Genomic DNA, 10,498 nt, shown 5'->3' with positions numbered 1-10,498 from the left:
ACAGTCAGTAAAATGCGAATATGGAACTTGGTCTCTGTGTGGCCCTTCAACAGAAAAGTAAGACAAAAAGTACTGGTTTTTGGAGAGATTTTTGTTCCTATACACATTTAGTTTGTTAAAGGCCTGTATATTTTGTGCTAGATAGTAGGTAGATGCAGTGCTATGGTGGCTCTCGCCCTAGGAGCAGGACTGCAATGCTACACGGTTATTTTTATATTTGGTAGCTTCCTCTACTTCTGAGCTATGAAGCCACAAAAATTCATAAATTAATTAAATTTTGTGTATAATTTCATGTTAACTTAAAGGAGATGTCTCTGGGGTGAATACTGTTAAGCGCATGAGTAATTCCCAATGGGGTAGAACCAAAAGCATACTGATGGCAACCTAGCGAACATTGGCATCACCATGCTACACTGGTTTTCCAACGTCATTAAAAATATTCAGTTTGCTAAAGCATGTTGGCAACTAAATACATGCTTCATCCTCAAGCTGCTTTTAATTTCAGCAACTGATTGTTTTCTCTGAATGAAGGACACAGTTATTGGCACCATGATGGTCCCATGAAGCAACAATCAATTAAAGAGCTTTGTGAATGAAGAGGGGAGCTGTCACATCATACCTAGACTAAAACAAACAAACAAAATTAATTTAAAGGAAAAAAAAAAAAAGGCATTTCCTCTCTGATTTCCACCAAAACATCCAACAGCCACCACTGCATCAAACTGCCTATGGAATACAGGTACACTAAACCCAAGTTTTCTCCAAATTTTATCTTTATAATATGGGTGCCTTCAAAGCACTGTGTGCAAAGCGGGGGGGAAGAAAAAAAAACCCAAACTAACACCAAACCCTAGCCAGGCTTCTTTAAACATCTGCTCTGAGAAAAACACTTGCGATGGTTTATTACTTCTTTGAGTTGGCAATATGGGGTTTAGGCTGGTAAGAATGATAAAGGCATAAACCATCAACTCCCTATAAGAAGGAATAAGAGCAGCAACAGCCTTGCCATTTATTCAGCTCTTCCATGCCCTGTCCTTGCCAGTTCCATTTCAGCTCTCTCAAGCAAAATGTTTATTTACACATTTTATGGGGTAAATACATTATTTTGTTTTTGAAGAGTGCAATGTAGTACTTTGGGTCCTTATAAATCTAAAGTTTAAAAGCCTTGATTTATCCTGCAGTCCATCCACATAAAGCATCTGAAGAGCTGCATTCTTTGAGAATTCATCAGAGCGCCATTCAGATTCTTTAAAGTATCAGTCAAACAAATGCACAATGTGGTATCATCGAAATATCCAGCCTACATACAAAGGAACTTAATACCTAACAGATAAAACCACACTAAAATGGGTGTTAAGGCTTATCTATGTATTAAAAAGCCAGTATCAGCACAGTTTTTAAAATTATATTTTAAATTGGTGTACATAAAAAATGAGTGGTTTTTTCAGATAATGTGAAATTGCCAGAGCTTTGAATAGAGCAAGAATTCACACAAAAAATACTATGTCATGCAAAGCCAAGCCACTTAAAAATCAAAATCCATCAAAACAAGGTCCATATTTGTTACACTAATAGAAGTTTGCATTTGCAGATAGAGCTCAGCATTTTGAGACTATTAGTTCTGCCAAATCTAACATAAAAAAAAATTAATCCGAGTAAATTAATGTCACATGCAACATACACTTACTCCCTAAAATATAAAGCTTAAGACATTTAACTATGTGTATTGTATTTATTAATCAAAATCCAAGAGGTTTCTAGAACGCCAATGACAAAAACCAAGAACAATGTATTCAGATACAAATCACAGTTAATGGAAACAAAACATCAAAGGAAATTGAATCAGAAAAGAAGTTGCTTATTTTTCTAGACCATATAGATTTCTTTCCATTCAGAGAAAAAAAAAACTAATTTGCAAGCCAGCTAGGACAATCTTCAGGCTTTTCACTGCAAGTAGTCACCAATTTTCCAAATCTAAATGGACACACTGTCCAGATCAAAAATCAAGGATTGAAAACCAGTAAGTTTTACTAAGTATATGGTAAAATTCTAATATAACAGAGCAGTGATACCATCTTTGCAAGCTGAATTGTGTATGTACCTTTAGGCCTCTTAATGCATAACATTTTACGTCAGTGGAGAACCATGTCACTCCCATTGTACCTGTGTAACTGCAAGCAGATTTGGTGCTCACTAATGATACATAATTTAAGAGGATGAGGAAGAAGTCACCTTACTCGTTTTTCTAATGCTAGGCCTGAATCTCAAGCATAATTCACATGAAGTCATGCAGTTTTAACTAAAATGTTATGATTTGCATTTTTACAAATTAATGTAAGAAAATGAACTTATAAAGAAATGGCACTTTCCCCCCCCCCCAAACAACACCATTCCACACAAGCTTCTCTTAAGTGTGCCACAGCTGCTAACAAAGGCCTGAGGTATTTTTTAATCACTATAGCAAGAAGTTGCATGCTGTCAAGAAACTGAGATGAAGGCATGGGTGTACATTTGAAATGATCCGAAGCCCAAGCAAGAATAGGTATTTATACTACCTCTGAACCTTCAGGGAGTTTACAGAACCCAAAGGATAGGAGATGAGGAAGATACAGAGATGAGATGAGCCTGTTAGAGACAGACACAACAAAGACAGAGCAAAATAAAGAAATACAAAGATGAATGATACAGTTTTATACATATAGATTACACATTTTATCATGGGTACAAGGAAATGTGGAGAAAGAAAGAATAAATATCAGATGAAAATGTTTGTAAATACAAGTTATATTTTAGTAATATAAAAACCTGTGGATAATACAAGTTGATTAAAATATATACATTTGAGAAGAATATAAAACAAGAAATAGAGCATTAGCTAATTTAAGCTAGAATTAACTATCTTTGAGCTTGCCTTCTCTTCAAGGAAAGCTGGAGCAATCCACCTGATCCAGATCCAATACTGCCAGAAAACTTGGGTATATACATATATGGCATTCGTTGTGACTTATTCCCAAAATGAAGGAACACGGTCACGTACCTAGGAATGCCTCCCTACCCTTTTCATACGGCTCCAAGTAATGTCTGTCTCTCTCCACGTGGTAGTATTGACATCAGAGTTTCACATGCTGTAAGCTAGCTCTGTTATGGCATAAATGCTTGAACTGATGTTTAGGAGAGATTAGGAAACTGAGGAAAGTAACAAACACCATCACATAACTGGTAATTTAGACTTACTGGGATACTAAAGCATATTGTCCTAAATTAGACACCCAAGCATAGTCCTGAACACCTCTGGATGTGCTCATACTGCCATAAAACAATGAAGAAGTCCAAACCAGCCCATCATGCTAACTAAAATAACTGGAAAAAGGCTTGAAAAAGAACATGTCAAAATGAACTGCTCCAGCAGCTCATGCTGCTAACTCTGAAGATCCCCAGTGTAATATGCCATTGCCTTCTTCAAGCTCTTTGGCATATCGATAAACCTCTCCTTGGAATTTCAGAATTTCTCAAAATCAGACATGATGTGTGGCGTAATACAATTTTTACACTAATAACATGTCTGCTCTGACATCAAGGGAGAAGAAGCAGTTATAAATGGCATACATATGGAACAGAAAACAGGCACAAGATCATGTTGTTATGGATAAAGAACACTCCAGCAAGGTGCATGGAAATACAATTTACAAGTCACTTATCCTACCATGCTCCTCTCCTCTAGTTCCTTCCTCTTCTACTTTAATCAGTAAAAGGTCTGTTAGATCTCATTACATACACACACACGTACTCTGAAGTCTAGACTAAAAGTGAAATAGACAGTCAAAAATCCTAAAATGTTTACATGATTAAAACTTCTTTTCCTAACTGCATTTTTATCAAACCAGCTACTTTTCCATGCCACGCATGCTGAAATTCTGAATTGCAGAACCCTTTATAAAAGGGGAGAGGCTTATGAAATTATTTTAGCATTCCTCTAACAAGAGAAAGGTGTTGTATATTTGCAATTGTCTTTGGCTTTTTAGACCATGTCATAGGAATTTACAGACACAGCTCTCGGGTATCAGAGTGAGAAACCTATTGATCTCAATAAAAATAAGTTAAATTGCTTTACAAACCAAACTTTCTAAAGATGATTTACTAATGACAAAGATTCATATTTTTACCTGCCTTTTACGGTATTTATACTAAAATTACTTGCCACCCTCTATTTTGGGTATTTGGTGTCAAATTAGACTTTAAAAAAAAAATATCATTTTTCCTGCTCTTATGCCAAATATGACTGTCGGTTTCTATTGGAACATCAAAAGCAGGCTTTTAATTCTCACAGTTTTGATGCTTAATGAAAAGTGAAAGTTAAACACAGCATGGCAGCATTAAAAATGCATGGTAAATCCATAGCACCCTGACATCTTAGCCTTGCAGAGGATGTGAAGAAAAGCCATTGTAAACAAAAGATAATACTACTAAATACAAAGCAAATTAATTAGATGGTCTGACAGACTCTTAAACAAAGAAGAAATGGAGGAAGAACATATGTACAACTATCTTCCAGCAAAGATATCAGTGGTCTGTCAGCAGCACAGCCATATATCGAATTTAAGTTTGTGTCTTCGTTTTCAGACTTTGCTCCTGAATATCTGGAAATTGATACATTGCTAAGCTAGCATAGTCAAAAACGTGGACAAAGAAGGGTTTTTGCATCCTCAGCTGTACCACATAACCCAGATGGCAAGGACTTATGGCTCTGAACCACCTGTTTTACAAACTACAGACTGCTAAGGATTGTTATCAGTTAAACTGTCTACACTGAACCCAAATTTAACCAATTTAATTGGTTAAATTAAATTTAATTGGTTAAATTAAATGGAATTTCCTTTTGTGAAGAAAAAGTGTCCAAGTTCCCCCTCCTCATTTCAACAGGGATGAGTAAGTGGCCCTTCTAAAGCTCCTGGCCACTTGTTGTTTCTGAAAACACTGATCTCTGATAGGGGTGAACTGAGCTGTAAGCTCATCAGTAGTACCTGAGACGATCCGTTTTTCTCCCTGCAGTCTTCTAGGAATTAAGCTTCTCATCCAGAAAGGAAAAGCGATAACAGAATATTTTACTATTTTAATGCATTTTTTGTATTAAAAAGAGAGAACAATACTGCTACTGTTGGCAATATACGGAACATTTTACGTTCATACATTCTACACAATGTTTGTGCACAAATGGGAATAAGCAGGCTAAAATGATGCCTTGATTGCATTTTACCAGTTTGTCCTCAGGAAACAAAGACGTGTCTTACAGCACACTCTTGACAATAATATAAGGTGTTTATATCCCTTAATTTTGCTTTCTTTTACACATATTTAGCTAATTTTTCTTTTGCTTTCACCTGATCCAAAGTTATATTTTAACAACTCAGTTTCGTATTCTTATGAAAAGCTTGTACAGACGCTCCATGGCAATCTGAAAAGAAATATATAGCTGCAGTGAGCATAACACGGTAGTTGAACTCTAGCATTTGGGTCATGAGGCAATGGCAGAAGAAACTTATCAGAAACCTCACTGCTACCCCTGGTCAAGCTTCAAAGGACAGGAGAGTTCCTGAAAGCTGAGCATTTCAGTGTAGATTCCTGCATAATTTACACACCACGTACTATGGCAAATTACCCAGGGTAAAGAAATAACTAAGAGTATGCCAGAAGAGGTAGCAGTCAGTGTGCCAGAAATTAGGCAGCTCTCCAGAATCATCGATAAGCACAGACAAATGAAAACCTGTAAGAATGTGTCTCCCTACTTACAAAATCACTTAAGCACTGAGTATATAAAATTAGTGTGTTTAATATGGACTTAGATGCTGTCCTGATCAGAATCTATTTTGGGGGGAATTCGAATAGAGATGTGAAGGTTCCCAGAAGAAACTTAGGCAAAAGTGATATGTTTCTGGAGTGAATTACTGCATCAGTTCCACTAACAGACACAGAAAGTTTCTGAAATTGAGCTTATGATACTTTCACAGCTTGTCCTGAGGGGTATTTTTATGGAGACCTGTTGCTTATTTGTTATATAAGATCTAGTGCAAAAGCTTATGGACTGCAAGCTGCCATCTTGCGTCCTGTGTATACTGAGGAATAGGAACATTATAGCATTAACTTTCTCAAGTGTCTCCTGAATATTTTTTTTAAGTCATCAGCAAGAGTTGCACAAATCAACAGGAAAGTTGCCTTAAAAATGATGGATAATCATCCTACTTACTTTTACTCTTGTGCATCCATATGCATAATCACACACATCTTAATAAATATTATTTTTTCCTTACTCTTACAACAATATTTTGGCATAATTAATATGTTTCTATTTAATATCCTCTTCAGATGAAATTATACGTTGCCTTTTAGGTCTGAGAGTCTTCCCCAGGGAAGCAGCTAGACTTAGAAGTACCTATTAAAAGTTTATATGGCAGTGATTGAAACAAAAGGTCCTCCCCTGAAATCAAAGTTAATCTTTATACCAACAGCCCCATCTTTCCAGATCAGTCTTCTGCCCTATGCCTCACAGCACACAGCTGCCTCCTGCACCTTCCCTGTGCTACGGCTGTTTCCTCACTCCCCACTTCCCAGGGTGACAGGGGAGCTCAGTAGGGCCCTGAACCAGAGAGAAAACAGAAGGGACTGAGATTTCACTAAAGCTAACATGATTTCTGGAATAAGAGTCACTATAGTCCAATAGTGTTCAGACAAAAATGTTGTGGGTATTGTGATGATACTAGATACAGAGGCTCAGTAATTCTGCAGTGTCTAATTCTAGTGAATTAATTGTAAATATTTGCAAAATTTGGCTGCAAGTTTCATAACACAGGCCTGTATTTATGTAAATAAGGAAGGGGCAATAAGAAATGATCTTTCATTATTATTAACCTATAACAACAGTACAGCTTATAAAGGCTTCTGTGAAAGCAAGAAAGAAAAAAGTTATGCCAATATTTTACTGTAGAACTGCTCTGCAAACATGCTCTCTCATTTTCATGAATATGATTTTCCAAAAAGTGATTTTCTGAAAGAACAGAGTACAGTTCTTGCGGCTTCTCTCCAACAGTGTCATCTTGAAAATGTTTTTCTCATTTTCCAACCCCTCAAACTCAACTATGAAATCTGAAGCACCAGTTGAACACTAGCTAATGCATACACTGTCATAGACTTGGAAACTATTCCAACAATCCATTACATTTTAACTAAATAGGCCCTGGATAGTCAACAGAAGTCAAAAATCATATCACATTTCTGGCACTAATGGAACATGTCCACAGTTCAGAGCAACACTGTGCAAAGACGCTCAAGCTCAGTCTGAAGGACTGCACTGAGTGCCTAAAGCACCACAGGTGTACTTGAGCTGTGCTGCACCGAGGATAATGTGCCATGCCAATTACCCAGGACAGAATGGCACACTAACACAACTAGCCTGCTTTCAACACCTGAGGTAGTTCCCTTGAATATCTCTACACAGCCCTGAATTGTGCAGGATACCTGAATTTCAAATTTAAACAGGTGTGTTACTGAATGCATAAGAGGAATCACTCTCATGTAAAAGGTACCACTTTTACACAGTAGCTTTTCAGAGCAGAATCAAGCTGAGTTCAAGCTGTGGGTACAAAGCACATGCGATACTGAACAGGCAGATGTTATTGAAAGCTCAAAATGCAAATTAAAGCAACACATTACCATTTTTATCCATGGAATGGGGCTCAGACTGCTTCTTTCCAATATCAGCAAAGGATCTCACAATTGGGATCCTGTTGCTCAGCTTCTTCTGGTTCTGATGGTGATGCTGTTTCAGTAATGCCTCATGCACTCTGTGACGAACATCCTCACTGAGCTGCCCAGAACCCACCTGCTGGTCCAGAATCATATCTGAAAATATATAAATAAACATAATAAAAAAGAGGAAAGAGGAAATGTTTTATTTTTTAAATTGCAATAATAAGAATTAGTACCCTACAGGATTACAGATAAAAGGTATCAGTTCCTTTAACACAACAGAATTAAATGGTAAGTTTTATCTAGAAGTGTTTCACTCTCAGGGGAAAAAAAAAATCAAAAAGGATGCTATTAATGTAAAAAAGTCAATCCCTCAAAAGATATGCAGTTCTCATATTAAGGTCACCTATGTAAGTTTGAAGTCAGTCCCTAAGCACTCCATACATAATGCATCTAAACCCAGGATTATAATGTGTGTAAGACGTCTTTTTTTTCCAAATAACCCCTACCCTGTTTGCTACAAAGGACTGGCATGCTGTGAGGAAACGAGGTTTTTATTCCCTTTATACTTACCACAGGAGATCACAGTCTAGCTCTTTCTTTCTTATAACTATAATTACAATACTTTCAGTACAACCTAAAGAAATTTCAGATAAGACAATACAGGAAAATTTGCTGCATTATTTGCAAATACTTAATAGGATCTCATTCTACTGCTGGATGTGTGTTTTCCTGCAAGAGAATCATTACATGGAGGTGTGAGTGAAACTGATCCCCCTGCTAAGAAATTACAACCATTTTTGCAGTCCACTGGCAGAAAATATTCTTACGTATTCAAAACTATTTGTAAATATGTGCATTATATATTTCAAATGGGAAAGAATTGTTGAGAATTTTGTGGGATTTTTAAAAATTATTATTTTGGGAAATCCTGCTAGCGACAGTAATAACGCTTAACAGAAAAAGAAAGGAAAAAAAGAAAATCTGTATTAAAGCAAGTAAAACAGCACTTAAGTACACACTACCCTTGTATATCCATTGGAAGAAACTGTACTGCACAAAAATAGTGATATAATAAGCTGAGTCAAAAACTCCTTGTACTTAAAATTCAGACAGCTCATGATTCTGTGCTGGAGTCAGATTCATATCTACCAGTAAACTCGGTGGAAAAGCAAGCAGAGCAGAAAAAATAAAAAGCAGATGTATCATCAAGTAAAGACATAATTTGTCAGGTCTTTGATAATTGCCAAGAGCAAGAGAAAAGGAGAGAGATAATAAAAGGCATTAAATAATTATGCTGGTTAAAAGCAGCGTTTAATTGCTAAGTCAGCTATGCACTGTATGTACATTTAAAAAACACAACAGTTTTTCTGAAGTTCTTAATACCCACATAACATGCCAATGGATCATATACATAGCTGCTTTAAGAGCTGAACAACAAATTACCTGCATGTTTCACTTACTATGAAGAGGCTACCAACAAATCTACATCTCTTTGACACACACACAAAAAGACAAGGCTAGGTCCACAATAAATGCAGCTGCCAACAGAAGCAAACATGAGAGATGTATCCACATCTCGCACTGAAGAGTGATGCAGAGGTTTTCCACGTTGCCTTTGACTCTCTCCAGCAATTACATTCTGTGCAGCATTAACAATGGTGTTGACCAAACAGCTCACACTAAAGAGTAGTACTGCCTGGTGGTGTGCCTAAACTAATAAAACCTCTCTTCGGGGTGCTTCACTTGACTCTGAAAGGAACTTTTATCTACAGGGTTAACTCAAACACCACCAGGTCAGTTATCTCTGCACTCCCAGTCTAGACAAACACAGTTTTTCTATTACTCTAGACTCTCATGGAGGAGATAGAGAGGCATAGCAGCAAGATGAGTGACAGAAAGGCAAAAGAGAAGGTAAACATAAGTTCAAGAGAAAGTCTTCAGTAGAATTTTTTCAGAAGGAGCCAAGAATTTGCAACACATGAGAAAAAGAAAAGAAAGCTCCAGCTCCAAGAAAAATATTCATTTTCCAGCTCAACTCTACTGTCTTTTGAGGAACTGCCTCTGCCCTGAGGATAAGACTTATCTTCCCTTTAGATAGCCTTAGTACATGAATTTGCATGTCACAGTTCCCAAACCAGGCCAGTACTTTCTGTAACATGACAGAGGATCTTCAGAGGAAAAAAAGACATAATAAATTATAAAACTTAGGGCATCTGTGCTGAAGCACAATTGAAATGATCCTCTCCCCCCTCCTTTTTAATTCTGCCGACCAAAAGACAAATTGTAGTAGATGCAAAAACAAAGATTACCTTCTCTGAGTTGCTCTAAGACAGAAATCAAAGGAAGAGCTGAAAAAAAGGACTCCTCTAGAAGAGGCAAATTTAGGGTTGTGGTCATCACCTGGCTTACAAATCAGTGGAACTCCACTCATACGGTGTCATTCCTGGAATTACAGTATTTTCCATATTAAATATTCAAATATATTAACTGCTGAGAATGATGTCAATATTTAAGATGATCCACTTGAGGAGAGAAAATGCCAGGAAAAAGAAAATCATATCCCTATCCTCTTCCTTGCCTAGATGGTCTGCTAGACTCGTTAACAGTCACACAAGCCATGGAGTTAGTGCCAGCGTGGTGACTAACAATTTTTATTTCCTGCCAAACTGAGAAGTGGCTTACCTTGAGTTTTCTTTTTTTACAACAACTTCCCCTTTACTGTAGCACCTCTGCCACATGTAAAAAGGGAAGATGC

At 37.0% G+C, this 10,498-nt stretch overlaps 1 protein-coding gene across 1 annotated transcript in view; it reads right to left on the bottom strand.

The window, feature by feature from the left end:
• SLC4A10 (solute carrier family 4, sodium bicarbonate transporter, member 10) overlaps nucleotides 1-10,498 on the bottom strand; it is a 125,704-nt gene that overhangs the window by 48,294 nt on the left and 66,912 nt on the right. The window contains exon 6 of the mRNA XM_009325384.1: nucleotides 7,705-7,893. Within this exon, the coding sequence (XP_009323659.1) occupies nucleotides 7,705-7,893 (189 nt within the window). The remainder of the gene's footprint in view (nucleotides 1-7,704; nucleotides 7,894-10,498) is intronic.

The sequence above is a fragment of the Pygoscelis adeliae genome, unplaced genomic scaffold (genome assembly GCF_000699105.1).
Source record: "Pygoscelis adeliae isolate BGI_AS28 unplaced genomic scaffold, ASM69910v1 Scaffold106, whole genome shotgun sequence".
NCBI lineage: Eukaryota > Metazoa > Chordata > Aves > Sphenisciformes > Spheniscidae > Pygoscelis > Pygoscelis adeliae.
Note: the sequence above shows the minus strand (reverse complement) of the source record. Positions and strands in the feature narration are given on the sequence as shown.